This window comes from Hippoglossus hippoglossus, chromosome 9 (assembly GCF_009819705.1).
Source record: "Hippoglossus hippoglossus isolate fHipHip1 chromosome 9, fHipHip1.pri, whole genome shotgun sequence".
NCBI classification, from domain to species: Eukaryota; Metazoa; Chordata; class Actinopteri; order Pleuronectiformes; family Pleuronectidae; genus Hippoglossus; species Hippoglossus hippoglossus.
Genome location: NC_047159.1, coordinates 17,913,207 through 17,929,791, shown reverse-complemented (window position 1 = coordinate 17,929,791; position 16,585 = coordinate 17,913,207). Strand labels below are relative to the sequence as shown.

At 39.5% G+C, this 16,585-nt stretch overlaps 1 protein-coding gene across 6 annotated transcripts; it reads right to left on the bottom strand.

Annotated features, from left to right (window-relative positions):
• Window positions 1–1,857: 1,857 nt before the first annotated feature.
• ddhd2 (DDHD domain containing 2) lies at window positions 1,858–14,761 on the bottom strand. Of its 6 annotated transcripts, none has more exons than XM_034594679.1 (20): window positions 14,596–14,761; window positions 13,935–14,089; window positions 12,256–12,448; window positions 10,952–11,136; window positions 10,729–10,818; window positions 10,478–10,598; window positions 10,307–10,396; window positions 10,084–10,225; window positions 9,744–9,952; window positions 9,592–9,653; window positions 9,342–9,461; window positions 9,170–9,265; window positions 8,771–8,947; window positions 8,626–8,652; window positions 7,597–7,752; window positions 7,347–7,449; window positions 7,099–7,263; window positions 6,807–6,911; window positions 4,069–4,231; window positions 1,858–3,870 (listed from the first exon to the last, which is right to left on the bottom strand). In XM_034594679.1, the coding sequence occupies exons 2-20, from the start codon at window positions 14,052–14,054 to the stop codon at window positions 3,789–3,791; spliced, it is 2,406 nt and encodes an 801-aa protein (XP_034450570.1). In that variant the 5' UTR covers window positions 14,055–14,089; window positions 14,596–14,761; the 3' UTR covers window positions 1,858–3,788. The 6 variants fall into 6 exon arrangements, with proteins under 6 accessions (XP_034450570.1, XP_034450568.1, XP_034450569.1 ...); XM_034594677.1 differs by having other exon boundaries at window positions 10,952–11,139; window positions 14,596–14,759; XM_034594678.1 differs by lacking the exon at window positions 14,596–14,761 and adding an exon at window positions 14,339–14,585 and having other exon boundaries at window positions 10,952–11,139.
• Window positions 14,762–16,585: the final 1,824 nt, after the last annotated feature.

Sequence of the window (16,585 nt, the reverse complement as noted above, 5' to 3'; positions counted from 1 at the left end):
CATGAATATATATAGATATATCTTTTGAGGTTTGGACCATGAAATGTTTGGAATTCTTCACATGAAAAATAACAAAAATGAAGTGGACGTCTCTGACCCTGAACCCGAGGTCCCAGACCCTGAACCCGAGGTCCCAGACATCTCTGGTTTGAAGCTCAACTGAAGAGGATAAAAACCCACTGGTGCCGACCTCCAGTCTGAACCTCCAGGAGACAACATTTGTTCCAAACCTCAAACCATAGAAGAGGAATGAAAAGAATTTAGTAATTTAGTAAAGTAAGAACTTTGTTTTTCAGTGTTTCTCATATTTCTGAATGTATGTTGCTTCTGTGGTTCACATGATTCAATCAAAATAAATGTTTCAATATCAATGAAAAATGTTGTGTAGTCAATATTTGTCTGATATAAACCTTTGACTATTTGCATCTATTTATAGCCACAGAGACGCACAACAGCAACAATAACAATGATAATATTGACAATAGTGAAAATGATAAAAGTTGAACAATATTCCAGAATTAACTGAATTACATTCAGGTTAGAAGTTGTAATGTAAACATTTTTTTTAAATAATATATTGTGATACTGTAATATTGGTACATAGCTGGGACAAGAATCCCCTACCGTATTAATAAAGTCTAACCTGATGTTATCTTTTGTTATCTCGTTTTATCTTATTATATTCAAATAAAGAATTACACATGAACTGAATTCATGTGATGGTGGATACAGTGTTAATTGATATGGTGTCTCTGTGCCCCGATCTACCAATAATAATACTAAAAATAAATATATAAATAAAATAAAAACAAAATAAAATAAAATAATAATTAATAAAAAAATATTATTATTATAATAATTATTATTATCTTCATCTTGTTTAGATGATACTCATCTCAATTTGAAGTTGATCTGATGAAAGCTCTACGACAAGTTTGTCAAAGTAAAAATGTGGAATATGGCCAAAATGGCCACTAAATGCAAAATGGCATTCATGTAATCTGTAAAAATCTGTATAATTTTTAGTTGTGTCAATGGTTGGAATAAAAACATTATTTAGTTATATAGTTTATTATTATATTAAATGTTATAATAATATAGTTTAATAATCAATGAGAATCAAGTTCCTCATTGTGAAGACTATTAAGCTTCAGGTAAGTGACCTGATCAGCTCAGTTTTATTTGAAAAATATAACTTGTTGGATTGTGAGTTTGTTTCAGATTTAGACTTTGAGAGTGAAAATAATGAAACACGTGTCATCTCTGTCTTTTCAGACAAAAAAATAAAAAATAAAAATAATAATCCTTACAATTTCAATAGGGCCTCCCACTGTCTCCTACTGTTCGGTGCTCGGGCCCTAATTATGATAATCAAAAAAGTTGTCAGCCAATCTACTAATCAATTTATCAAATTATTGCAGGTGTACTTTGTTTATTGTTTTGTGATTTTATGTAAATTTCTAAATTCAATAGTAAACTAAATGTAGAGGCACATAAAAGATCTTAAATTCATACTTAAGGTTCTTGAGTAAATGTACTTACTTCCTTACACTGATACTGTGTATGTATTGTGATGTACAATGTCTATAGGGAGGTTTGGTGAACTAATTTTGCTTCGTGAATTATCTGATTTGATTGACAATGCTCAGCATGCTTTACATCTTAAGGTCCACATGATACAAAACCTTTAAAAAGCTGTAGCTGAGTTCATTGTGTTGTCTAATGCAGAATGAATTAGTGAACTTTAGTGAACTCCAAAGAACACAGCCAGGCATATGTGAGATTTTATTATGGCACACAAAACATGTAACCACCATGTGGACAAAACGTGTCAGAGGAGGACACACCCTTTTTTTGCACATGTATCAAGATATTAGTATCAAATCCAAAAACAGTAATCATGTTAAGGAAGAGAAACCATGATCCATTAAGTCCTGTTTTACTGATTAGATACTGGAATTTCCAGTATCTCCAACATTATAACTTAGTGTTCAGTGCAAGAAGTGAAATGAACAACCCCATTTGGTTATTATGTAAATTGTGCATATGTTACACCCAGTGGGCTGAGATACAGATCATTCAGAGCTTTGGTGGTGGGGGCAGAGATGCCCAGACATTGCATAACATAGGAGTTTATAAAGTCAAACCACTCTAACAAAGAGAGAGTTTCTCAACTTTTTAATCTGGACTTCATGTTGCTTTGTGAGCAAATGCAGATCTTAGATATTTCTAACACTGATATACTGGTATTTTAAAATATATATATTCAATATAAAATAAATAATATTACCGTTGGAACACACTATTGAAATCCATTTATCATGCTTTTCAAATGAAATCAAAAAGATTTCAATGCGTTACTTCTCTTATTGCTGGGCCCATAAAAATCATGTAAATATTGGGAGCTCAATTTTAGTCAGGACCAGCAAACGTTGAGAAACTCTGCTCTTTCAGAACAAAACAAAGTGCATGCAATAGAGTTAGAGGTGGTGATTATACAACACCTTTATACGAAGGAACAGATGAGGAGTGACATGTGTGATTTGGCCCTTAGGTTTTGCAGAAGTTAGTCAGGTCCCATTCTGTTGTTACAGCCTTACAGCAAGATACTCTTTGAGTCAACTGCAGCTGAGTAGAAAGGAAAGAATGATAAAAGAGGAATGGCACAGACCTGGAGGAGAGAATGTGGGACTGGCCTTTTTGTATATATTGCACACTGCAATAAAATACCTTACCCACTACACACACACATACACAATGTAAAGACAACCAGCTTGTCCTTTAAAGCACCGGCATTTCTGTATTTCATTTCTGATACAATTCTTCATTAGGGTGACTTCTTTCCACAGAAGTAGATTTGAACGATCTAAAATTCATATTTTAAATGAAACAGAAATGCTATGAGAAGGCAAGATGAACTTCACTTCCATTTAGAGTCAGCGCAGGACTTCATCTGTTAGATGAAAAAGGAGCTGCCAGCAAACACGTAAGAGGCAAAATTTGAATACGAATTTTACCAATCAGAAACTTAAAATATCATAGTGGATCAAATGAAACCACCTGACCGTGTTTTTTATACCCGGTGCTCTAATATTTCCTTTTTCAAGACAGGTTAAGGTTTAAAATGTCAGACAGAGATACCCAGTTAAACACACATAAAGGGAATTATAATTATCATAATAATATTTTGACATTTCTTTATTTCAGTTTTGGAGGCTGTACAATGAGGATACCAAATATATCAAATTTTATATGATTTTTTTAAATATATTTTTGTCAACTACCATACATATATATACAGTATATATACTGTATGCTGAGAATTTATTCCAGTCTGACGTGTGTTTTCCCTTTCATGAATGTGTACTGTGTGTGTCCTCTGGTTATTTTGAGCAATTCTATTTTCAATATTATTGAGCTGCAGCTGTAAGCATGATTTGTCAATAATTGTTACGATATGAAAGTGCAAAGTAACATAAAATAAACAATGACTTCAATTTTTAAAAAAGAAAAGTGCTATCAGGTGTGATGTGAGGGTGGATTTGAAACCCAATCCTGCAGAGAGACTTTCATCAACACAAAGAGGCCATCTCTACCTCAGCTGAAGGTTGACTGACATGTCTGGGACACAATCTCCTGAGCACAGCTGAACAGTCTCCACTGTTGGTGGAGTCAGGTAAAAACCAGACGGTAAGGCATTCTGGAGGAGGGTTATGCAGCCGCTGGCTCGGTCAATTGTCCTTCGTTTTCTCTCTTGTCACAACAGTTCACGTTCGTAAAAACTTGTATTACTGTTGAGGCTGTTCAAAGGCCACACCCTGCTTGTCATAGATCTCCTTCAGCAGGAGGAGAGCTGTGTCCTCCGATTCCCTAACAGACAGACAAACAGAGAGACAGAGTGAGGGGACGATGTCATTTCTTTATCTTTTAGATTTATAAATCATCAGCAACATAAAATGTGATACAAGAAAGGGGAAATAGCCGAGTGATAAAAGAGCAACTCTAAAGTGCAGTACCTACTGTACTGCAGGTGTACACCCCACCTGTGAACAGGTATGTATGACTCACCAGTAACACAGATGTGACTGGATGGCAAACAGGTATTCGTTAAAGCTCTCAATGGGTTTCTCCTGAAGTACATAGTCAATCCTTCGTCCTCCATTCAACCTCCCCACTTTTATCTCTGGCTGCTCGCCCTGCTCTGCTGACATTGAGGACTCCTCACACACTCCTGCAGAAGACAAAACACATTAAATAAGGCCGTATGGGCAGACTGCAGAAACAATGAGGATAGCATAGACAAGAACATACATTATAATAGACAGGAAAACTGAGAGTACTAATAATAATAATTAACTTTATAGAAAAATGTAATCATTAAGGCCTCCCTGACTAGGGGACACAATGTACTAATTTTGTTTTTGGATACACTGGAACAACTGGTTGTGGTTGTGTTTTTGTCTGCGTTAGTTAGTCAGTTAGCAAGATTACACAAAAATTACACATTTTTGAGGGGTGGGGCATGACCCAAGGAAGAACCGATTACATTTTGGTGCAGATCTGAATCAGGCTGCAGGTCCAGCAGATTTTGTTTTTTTTTCACTTTCTTTAACATTGTGAGATAGGGCATTTTTCAACATTTGGTTGATTTTTCAGAGAATAATTCATGCATCTTGATGAAATAATACATGTAATTTAGGTGAATGCTATTTATGACTATGTTAAATTTGGTGCAGAACCAAATCAAAGTCCGGATCAAGTCAATTTAAATGTGGTTTTAGAAGGGGCAGTAGGGCCTGGGCGGAAGTATACACTCTACTAAGTGCTATAGTTTTATACTGATATGGGCCTTTGAGTCTGAAATAAATTTAATTAATACAAATAAAGATAGCACTTTTCTTAACAAAGTTACAAAGTGCTGAGCAGAAAGACAAAAGGTAAATAAGAAACAGCAATCAAAAACAAACAGATAATCAAACAGAGGGGGATGAAACAAAGTTGCATAAAATATACACTATACTGGGGTAGTAAAACACAACACACAGTCAATCATTTATAAAAGCTTTGAGCTAAAAGAATGTTTAAAGAAGACAGTTCATATTTTGCCTGTCTGATCTTGTTAGGTAACCTGAGGGACAGCTTGGGGGCTTTAACGTTAAAGGCCCTATCAATCTTGCTCTGACCTGGTGATAACCAGCAGCAGCTTTTGTCTACAGCAAACGACATACAAGCCAAAAGGAATTTATAGAACAGTGCAGGTTACATGCAACACATGCACCTCAGCAGTTCAGGAGGATAAAACCCTTATTAATCTACAACACAGTGCATACCTCAGAGATAAGTTTGCTCGGCATGCAGCAAGATTATAAAGTATCAGCATCAAAAACAGGCCCAGTTTCCTCACTTTACAGTCACAGCATTAGATGTGTCTGAAAGCCATGTCATGAACAATTACTGTTTAAAGATCCCTGCAAATTTAACTGCTTCATCTTGAAAAATCACAAACAACAAATGCAGGTCCTACAAATACTGCAGGTTAGATTTCAACTACATCTCATTCAGCATTCCTTACTTGAATTACAGCCATAATCACATGATGAGTACATTTAAAACATTTATATGAGAGTGCTTTAGATTTGAAAGAAATCGTAACTGATGCAAATAAGGTGTGATTGTTGTAAATTTACATGTTTAATTTGAACTGACCCTTTGAATGTTAAGGTTTTCACTCTTGAGGGCAAGTTTGATGTTGCGTAAAAGTGAGTAAGGTGTGTCCATTTTGTGGTGTGTTTCTTGGTATGTTATGAATGCACTGTTGTCTTAAGAATAATCTTACAACGGCCCTCCACAGAAATCCAATCCACTGCCAACCGCTGGTAGCTAATTAACATTACATTTTGAAAGGGTATTTCTAACACCCTGTTTTTGTATTAAATTGGATGTAATCATGACTTTAAATATCAAAAGTTACATAACACTTAATCCTAAAAAGTCCAACGTTTGGATGATGCAAACATATATGAGGGTTGTATAAGTAGAATCTGTGAGTCGGTGGGATAAAGAGTTAATTTACAATGTACAGTCTGTCCTGACAGCAGCTGCATTCCCTTTCCCCCACTTAGTGAACTGACAGATTTAGTTCTCCAGGTGATTTAGAAAAGGGCAGGACATGTACCTGCACATAGCTTCTGAAGGGGACCTGCTGCTGATGAATGGAATTATCTGCTGGTTCAGCACCAGCCAATGACTCAAGTTTAAAAAAACAATCATCACCACTATACAAGTAAAGTTATTTGATCAGGTCTTAAGAGAGTGCGACGTGGGCCGGTTGACGCTTTCTTTTCAGAGTCAGAGATTCAACCAATCAGAAATGATTGCCAGAAAGGGAGGGAGAGGAAGTGTCAGTAAATCAACCTTTTCGGTACAGCAGCAGCAATGCAGGCAGGCATGAGGGAAGGGGGAGCAGTGGAGGAAAGAGAGCTTGCGGCAAAACAGACTTACTGTACATTACGCAACATGTTCTCTTTGTGAGGGAGCTAATATGAAAAAGTAAGCCATAGAAAGTGAACAGTTACTGTAGCACCATTTTAAAATCAATACTGCAGGTAAAACAGCCCATTTTTCACAACGAATAAAGAAGTTGTGGTATTTTTCTGGCTGTATGAGAGACTGTTTACAATAGGCTAATAGACTTTTACTTAATCGTGCAGGTTTAAAATTAAGGAAACTATGTGATTTACATCCAGATGATGAGGCTTAATAAGGCTTTTTTCATTTCATCTTGTCAAGTGGCTCCCCTGGCTTACCTTGGAAGTAATGCATATGAAGGGCCCTGGGCCACTCCAGTATTTTAGTCCAAAAATCAGCACTTTTCTCTTCACTCTCAGAAGAAGCAGTAACTGCCGCTGAGGCTGAGGTTCAAGGAAAAGTGGGAAAGGGGTGAGGGACAGAAGGAGCGACCACCAGAGAGAGCAGAAGAAGGGAGGGGAAGGTAACGACATGCAGAGAGGGACGAGAGGAGTATGAGGAGACAGGGTTAGACACACTCCTCTGCACACACACGACATTCACAAATACAAATAAAAGTGATCTTTCTACCTTGTGTCTCCTCAAGGTTTCTCTCTATTGTAGTTTCCCCTTCCTCCACCGGGGGCAGTGCTGCGGCAGAAGGGAGTCTGGCGAAAGACTGCCATGCCGTCCGTAATGATCCCAAGACATTGTTCTTCAAATCCATGCTCATTCGGGTCAAGCTGTCCTTCAGTTCTACAAGACAAAGAGAAAGAGAGAAAATCATTCAACCCTGCCACAATACTGCTCAACATAATCCAGATAGGAGACAGTCATACCCAGGTGCATCCTCTTGCGGCCTTTATGGTGAGGGATTAGCATGGGCTCCAGATCCACCTCTGAAACTATCATGGGCTCTATCCGATAGGCCACAGGGTCGTACTGCACAGCAATAAAGGAGATGAGAAGATAAATGGAACTTTTATTAGATGATCTCTTTGATTGTGGGATATAAAAGCTGGTGAAATCACTCTTTAGTTCCAGCACAGGACGTGTAAGTGAATGGGCAGTAAATATGTGATTACTCACCGGGTGGTAGATGTTGTAAAAGCTCTTGCAGGTGGGGAAGGTGTAGTTTGGGTCAATGCGTTTCAGGCCACGAACGGTGAGGAACATTCCAATGGGAGAGCCGAACGCAAAAAAGGTCTGAGGGCGGAACGCTAGCTGTGGGTATTCAATAGATACCTGCGGAAAGGAGGGCGGTTTATAAACATCCGTGCCACTGAAACTGTTAACGTTCAAATGCATTATGGTTTAACCCTGAGGAGTCCTGGGCTTTTAATGCTTTTGGATTTGCTTTTATAGACCACATTGTTTGGTATCTCTGCCTACATAAGGAGACAGTTATGTTTTTCACTTTGACAAAGTATATAAAATAAAATGCAACAGCTGCACCATCCTATCTTGCATGCTTACTCATGTGTAAATATGATTTATTACATCAAATTTATGAAATCATATCACCCTTTTTACTTGACCTATTACCACCAAACAAAAAAATAGCATAGAGTTTCAAGTCAGCACTTTGAAGTTAAGTTAAAACCAGCGCTCCATGTTGCTCTGTGTTTACGCTGACGTCTTGAAACATCTTGAATGTGATTTGGTCGGCGACTCCTGAGGGTTAAGCAAAGTTTATGTTGTGAGAGGACATGTAGGAAAGAAAGCTGGAAATGAGATAATACTCCTTTGGTGCACTGGGATGTTTGAAAACACAGACACAAGCATTCATAGTATCAAGACAACAGCCAGGGAGCATGACAGCAAGAAAGGAGGAGACTGGGGTACATCTCATGCAGGGCTGGGTGAGCACTGACACAGAGCGTGGTGTTTGGACTGCACGACTCAATGGGACAAACACAGGAGCCTCCAACACAGCATAATGTGACTTCACCATGGAAACCCCACAGCTCGTAGAATAGCCACTTTAAATCAGTTGTCTTGAGTTTTCTCAAACTAGACTGGACTGTATATGGGGAGAAACTCTGGGTAAAGTGCAATCAATGAGAACTAAAGTCAGAGACAAAGTCAGAGAGCACTGCAACACCATATGAGACACACCTGCCCCTTGGCTATACCTCCATTGGTCTGTCCAGGCAAGCGGGGGGGGGGGGGAGAGAAGCAGGAATTTGGTGCATCAAAGCTTTCAGCTACTGGTGCTCCCAAGCACAAATATTCATACTGAATCTGTATGCACGTGTGCTACCTGTCCGATTCCCATGTCGAAGTATTCATAGTCCACGGCGCTGGTGATAGACTGCGCCCTATGAAACTGTGACTGCTGTGGCGTCACACCGGAGGATTGATTACCATCCTGATCATTGGTCACTTCGAGTGGACATTGCATACCGGGTGGCAGAAGCACAGTCCCTTTCTTACAATCCTGTTTGGAAAGAGAAACACAAAAATACTTCAAAAGGAGACCTTACTTGTATTTATTTTGAAAAGAACAGGGATCAAGTGAAATTCAAACAGCTGCATTAACACAGCCTGTTTGTCACCGTTGTACAGAACAGTACATAAGTTCTCTTGGACAGTTTCTACTCATTAAAAATACACATAAGTAAGTAAAACAAAACACAGGATAGTTTTTACTGTGTCTGACCTCTGGAAACCATTTTCTTTTGGCGTACTTCAGGATCTTCTTCCGAGGTCCAAGAGGAATTCCTAACACTTTGAGATCACTGTCGTTGCAAAGAGACTAAAAGAACAAAGAGAGATGTTTTTAAACTGAGAATTACACTTGAATGTGTATGTCAGTCGTGTTTGTTTATTACCAGTGATTCCAGGTCAAGGTTTTCAGCCTGCAGTGTATCGAGGTATTGCTGGAGGCCCAGTCTGGTCAGAGTCTGCTCCAATGTGTCACAGTTCAATTGACACGACTCACCGGAAGGCACCTTGAGCACAGGGAGGGAGAGAGTGGGAAATTGATTCTACACTGACATTCTTTAATTGAGCATGTAGAGATATATGCAAGTGTTTGAATCACTACTGTGATGTTATCTGTTACTGTGAATGACATCGTACCCCCTCTCTGGCCTCTGATCTAGTCCTCTGGTTGGTTAGCAGGTCAAACAGGATCAGTGAACCTGAGGAATGAGAAAAAGTGCAAGTGTTGGAACTCAGAATTTGTATGTTCTGCTTGTTTATGACAGGGTGTGAGTTTCTGCATCTCTAACCCAGACTATGGCCCACTACTGAAACTGCCCCGCTGAATTCTGGATGTCGCTGTTTAAAGAGGGTGTGTAGCCTGTTGATCTCTGAGGCTACTGTGTCCACTATGGTCTGGCAGTAGGTGGGACTGTTATAGAAAAACAGGTCCAGCAAAGTGTCGTTGGTGAAATGTCTCAGTCTGCTGATACTGGGAAGAGTGATCCTCTGGATGTCCCTGGAGAGAGAAGAAAAAAAGCGATTGGCCACAGTTTGACAATTTTCAAATAGTCTTAAAGACATTGGCATTATTGGACAGTGTGGTCGTACACAGGAGAATATGGTTTTATGCTCTCTCTCCATACTTACTCATCCACACCAGTGGCATCCCCGTGTAGAGCGCTGTGCCAGTTGACTGGGAGAAACTCAACTCTGTTCACCTGGCCATCTTGCTGAGCCCGTTTGTAATGAGAGGCCAGGAGGGACAGGGAAGCACTCCTGAAGTCACTTACTGGAGAGACAAGACGAAAGGGAGTCTTATACACTCACATATTTGCATATATGTAAACCATAAATACACATGCACACCTACCACACTGTATGATGGATCTGAAGCGCAAGTCACACGCAGGACCAATGCCATGCACCATAAAAACAAGGTGGTCCACCTTTTCTGGTTCACCTGGGAACACACAAATGTATGGTGACACCAAAGGTTTCGGCTGTAGGTGATACCCTCTACATATTGTATTGTCATACATACCTTCAGGTATCTCTACAGAGATGTTGTCTACTCCCCTCTTGACTGTTCGTGGTTGGGTCTGCTCTGAGGGGGAGGTCATCCACTCATCCTGCATTCCAATTGGCTGATATTGCATTATAAGCTGAGCGAGGAGTAAGGAAATGAAAGAGATGAGGACTTGTGAAGGCAAAAACAATGCATTCACTTGTGGTTTGGCTTTGTCATGTATTCGTGTCATACTTTACACAGTGATATTTAACAGTCGGCCTTACTTTGGGATTGTGTAAGATAACAGTCTCTCCAGTGGGAAAGTCCAGTTTCGTCTTCCATTCGTCCAAGGTCACTGCTATCATATAAGACTCCTGAAAGATTGGAGGATGGGTGGGGGAGGAATTAAAGACCAAACAATAAGTAAAGAGTGAAGTTTGGAAGAGAAGACAGGTCTGTAGGAATGAGCAGTGTGGTGGTATAAACTCAGCGTCTGGGTCACACTACCTCCAGGCTTTGGCTGAAGTCCTCAGAGTATGGCATGAACCTGGTGTCTTTATCTCCTTTGTAGAACCAGGTACAGCGGCGGACTTCAGTGGTACCTTGCTCCCAGTACACAGCGTAGCGTTTCCTCTCCTTGACGTGCACATCATACCGCTCTCCATCCACAGCCACCACCACCTCCCCTTCATCTTCTGCAAAGTAAACAAACTTACACTGTACATGGTTGTGCTTTACTTCAGGGAATAGATTGTTCCCTCATAAATTAATTATCGATGGGAATGTCGAGGGTCACAGTGATACTGAGGAAGACTAATGAGTGAATCACAACTGATAAGGAAGTTACTGTCCTAGCCTAAAACCATGTTGACTTGTCTACATCACTGGGTTTCGGCAAATCACTGCTCATTGACTTTGCAGAAGCAGCATCACCAGGAGGGTAAGTGCAGCCTTCTAGAAGAATATGGACATAATGTACTTAATCTTCGATATGAATGTGGGCAAAAACCCTGCAATCCTCGCTCACTTTGTAGGGATGTACTATAAGTTGTCACAGGGAAAGACGAGATATTTGCTTGGGTATGGAGCCCTTATATGAGATATGTGGAATTTCCTACTTTTGAATGATTTGGAAATTAAATACCACTAGTTTTTAATTGTTTTAGTTTTTCCTTTTCGTGGGCTTGTGTGTGATTATTTATGTAGATATTCAACTCAGTGTGACTACAACGTCCTTGTAAAACCAAAACATGTGATTTTTTTCGCAATATATTGATTAAACACATGAGATAAGGCATGTTATTGAGATTTAGAGGTGCTGTTCGGTGGACTTTGTTACATTTGGACAGACTCAGACTTTTTCTCCAATTCAAGGCTAAGCTAACCAGCTGCAGCTTCATATTTACCATGTAGACATGAGAGGTGTCAATCTTCCTGTTATTTGAAATGATTCATTTAAAACCAAACTAATATATCATTTTAAAAAAGGGTGTGTGCTTGTTTTTTTCAAAGGATTCTTTCCATTTTTCTATTATATATGTTTAAATTACGTTCTTCAGTCCAGCATGCTGACAATAAGGAGGCTAATGTAAAACCTCCCTGAAACTGAATTCATCTTGCTGTTAAGCTGCTACTAACAGAGAGCATGTTATGTCGGAGAGTCTCAGGTCCTTCTGGACATTAGGCCAGAGTTGGTACCAGTCATTTTTTGACATTTTATATCGCTCTCATAGCTCTCCTTATAACCTATCCAAACAGAATGTACAAGGCACAGGATAAAATGGGCACATACAATATAAACAACCCCTTACCAGAGTTGCAGGCCCTCTCTAGTTTGTCAGAGTCTTCTCTGCTGAAAGGAAGCCAGGAGGTGTTGTCATTAGCCCGTTGACAGAAGAACCAGTGAGGCTGCACTTCTCTGTAAGGAGCTGGGACTGTCTCCATGTCGACAATCTCAAAGGAGGTAGTGGAAGAAGGAGAGGCCTTGTCCAACACAGGCGACACCTGGAGAGGAATGAAGACCAGTATAGTCAATATGTTAAGTCAATATTTCTTCTTCGGGTCTGCAAGAATGCTGTGTTAAACAGTAAATGCCTAAGGTTTCATTCTTTGGAAAAGCCCACAATTTAACACTGCAGCGTCCAGAGTAAGTAAATATAAGTCTGTGGTGCTAAGTCTGCTCCCTACCACGAGGCTCCTATTAAAGAACCTAAGACCATCAGGAAAAGCAGCAGACAATCAGACGGGAAAGGATCAGACCTCCTCTTAGCACAAAGCTACACGCACTACAAGCTATCTTTGGTCTCCTCTTTTCATTACTGTTACAGATACAGCTACTCGCAAACAACACATTTCCACTAAATAGCTTGCATTCACAAACATTGTTACCAGTAAAACTCTTGGTACGCTGCTGCTCCAGTTTCACAGTGTTGAAAGAGAGCCTGCTACAGCTTGAAACCACAAACAACACCCTCATTATACGCAGCCACCAAAACAGCAATACAATTTGCAATCTAATTTGCAAGACGGAGAATGAACTGGAATGTGTATGGAACACACTGCCTAAGAATAAAATCTGCTGATCTCCTTGACAGTAATACCTTCCTCTGTGTGCACAGGTCAGCAGGTTTTCAGTTGCAGACTATAAATAGTATATTTGGCTTTGTGTGCATTGCAACAACAACAAAAAAAGAAAATCGACAAAAACCGACAGCAAAGTAACATAAAGTAATCAAATTCTCCCTGTATATATCAAAGGGGACATGGATCCCCTTTGATACATGTATCAAAGGAATCATATAAGTTATGTATTATACTCAATTTAGTTACATGTGCTGCTTTTCTTTGTAACCGTCAAATAAATGTATGTAAAATGTAATAACTAGATGCCCAATTTCCCTCAGTATCATTGAAGTATCAAAATTTCACTGCACACTTTAGACTTCCAGGCTTTCTCTGATCAGATCAGCTTTGTCTAAGACTGACAAAAAAAATGTGTACCTCAAAAGGTGTAATTCATTACTGGAATAAAAAGCATCTGTCTGTATGAAGCTGAGGACAGATGACAATAGGACTAGAACTAATATTTAAAAGGTCGATAACCCACTGTGAATTTATGGAAACTCTGAGAAGTCCAACTTCTTCTGTACAGCACCATAACAATTTCTCTTCAGACAGTAAATGTAAGATAGTATAGTCTACTGAGCTCACTGAGTGAGGATTCTCACAATCGGCCCAAGCTTGAAATAAAACAACATTGAAAAGTTTCTTGTTTTACAATCACAACTTTTCTGTCAATGAAAGAAAACCACACTCCTCTCTGTAGAGTATACACCATGCCAGGGCGGTGTTAAAGTCGGTTTCCCTTTGATTTGTTTTGATCTCAAATTGAAACCAACCCTTATCCCAGCTAATCATATCTGTTATCATAATCAGGGAGGGGCATTGCACAGGAGACAGATGTTGATCATTAACAGACATGCAGCCTCACCCGATCCCCAGGTGTGTTCCCTGTAGCCTCAGTCTGAGCGGGGCTGTCAAACCGGTCTGGGGTGTTGTGGTTTGGGGCAGCCTCAGGAAGACGCCCCTCCTCACCGGGACTGGAGGACATTAGTCCAAGACTTTACCCAAACCCTCAGCTCTGACCTGAGGAGGACACACGCACACACACGCACACACACACACACACACAGCTGCACGTGGAGTAACAGTAAACAGGGTTCAACGTAACACCATCCCAACTACATAACAAGTTATATATAACCTGTCAGACATAGAAATACTTGACATTAGCTTGTGTCATTGCACCATAGGTGATGGGATAGAAAAACAAACCAGTTCAGACACATCGGGTGTTAAAGTTGAGTCTCAAGCTGATGCTAACCGTCAACTCACACAGTGGATGTTTCACGACTTGTGTCAACGTGCGCGTGTATTCTTGACGTTTTCTCAATCAAAGCTAGCAACTGCTAACGTTGCCTCTCGATAGCTTTTGTTGATGTCCAAAGAAGACAACAAACACATCCCCGAGGCCAAAGGTTGTTCACGCTGAGGTTCATGCTAGCTGGCTCCTGGTGGTCTAACACTGGTTATCATTCACCGTCCTCACACACTGGTTTACAGCGTTCACAGGAGCCTGACTTAAATCTCACCGATCACTTCACATTCGTGCAGCAGGTTTGTTGGAGCGGATTTGTTTTCGTTGTTTAGCTCGCGGCAGCTAGCTCTGCTACCAAGGACAGCCTCCTGTCAAACGACGCCTGCTTCCAGTGCTCTCGGAAATATGGCCATCACGGGAATGTCGCTCACGAATGATGAGCCCGCTGAGCAAAATAAAGGTTTAAAATCACATCAGTGGAGATGAGGTTTTCTGCAAAGTACGAGGTTTTAGCGTGCGACGACGAGAAGGTGGAACACTCGAAGGAGGCGTTAATTAGCGATAGAAACAATATTCATTATAAATTAATATTATACTTAGTATTCTTCGGTTGAGAATTCAAACGTAGTACGAACTGACTCTGAAGCGGAGAAAACAAAGAGTCTCCGTCAAACACAGGGCAAAAATAACGGAACTTCATGAATAAGTATAACATTTACGAGGAACATGGAAGGCATCATGAAGCACCGCTCCGTCACCAGGACGACGCCCCCAAATACTGACGTTTTGTCATTTGTTTTTTTGAAAGTGGCTTAGGGTTTATATTTCACTAATATGGTGCAGAGCAATCATTAATAATTATTGATATAAATAATTATAATTTAGAATCACTGTGTGTTTATAATAATAAACTTTATTTATACAGCACTTTTCAAAAAACAGGTTCACAAAGTGCTTAATTTCCTCTGAGGTAGCTTGACTAATCTCCGTTAAATATAATGCAATTAATTGCAATTGATGAACATTATACGTCCATGACTAAACTTATTCCCAACTCTGTTTTATGTTACATTAAAAGAGTTTGAACAAATTTCAAAGTCTCAAAGTTGTATCCCTTAACTTTTAAAGGGAGGTTTGGATTTTATTGAGATCAAATTCCCAAATCTAAATATGTTTAACATTATTTTGTGCAAAGTTATCTCACAGAAATTCATTTACGACACCATCCAAATAAAAACTATACACAAGTTGCAAACCAGATAATAAAAATTCCCCATACCACCTCAAATATTAAATGGGATGTACGTATCCATCCACTGTCTTTTGTTTACGACAGAGATTTGAAATTGATACTGATAATTGCATTTTTTGTGATGAAACTGAAACTACTGATCAATTTTTTTTCCATTGCATGTATTCTGAATCACTTTATGGCTGGATGTTCATGAATGGATTCCCCACAAAATTGTCCCACTTAAAACGGAGAGAGGAGATTATTATTTATGGTCTTGACATCATTCTGATCATTGGGAAATGTTTACAAATCCAAACAAAACCTAGATTTAATGTGTTTCATAATACATTTTTCTAATCTCTCATCAAAGTCCTAAAACTCAAGAAAAATAAATAATGCACTGGATGTACTCCACATTATACAAGAATATGATTAAAAAACAAATAAGCCTTTTTAGTTTTACCTTTATTATTATTAAATTTTTTAGGGCCCGAGCACTGACAGTGCATCTGCACCTGCTCATTATTTGTTATATTGTATCTTGATTCAACTGAAAATAAGCTTGTCTAATTGATAAAGCTTCGACACACATCCATTCAATCCTGTAGCGTACAGTCCTACAGATCTGAGGAGGTGACTGTTTATGAGCCGATCTATTTAGCACCTGAGAGTCGAGTTAGACCAGACCTTGACATCTTGCAGGTGATATGTGATGCTTTAAAAATGCCAGTCTTTACTAAAGGCCCTGTGGTGTTCAACTCCTCTGCCTAACCCAGTAATCTTAGTGTTTCGTTTGAACTGCAATATTACCTGGCATGTGAAAAATGTGACCGTGGCGGGTGTAGGCCTCAACAATCAGACCACAACCACCTCATAAGACACAGACACACCCTGTTGTCTCATGGTTGTATTTCCACCTCAATCTGACTTCACTATCATGATAGTAACATGAGGGATGCAGCCAAGAGATGTAAGTTTGGTTTTATCTTGGGTAGAGACACTTTTTGTCAGATGGCCACAAAAATAGGCA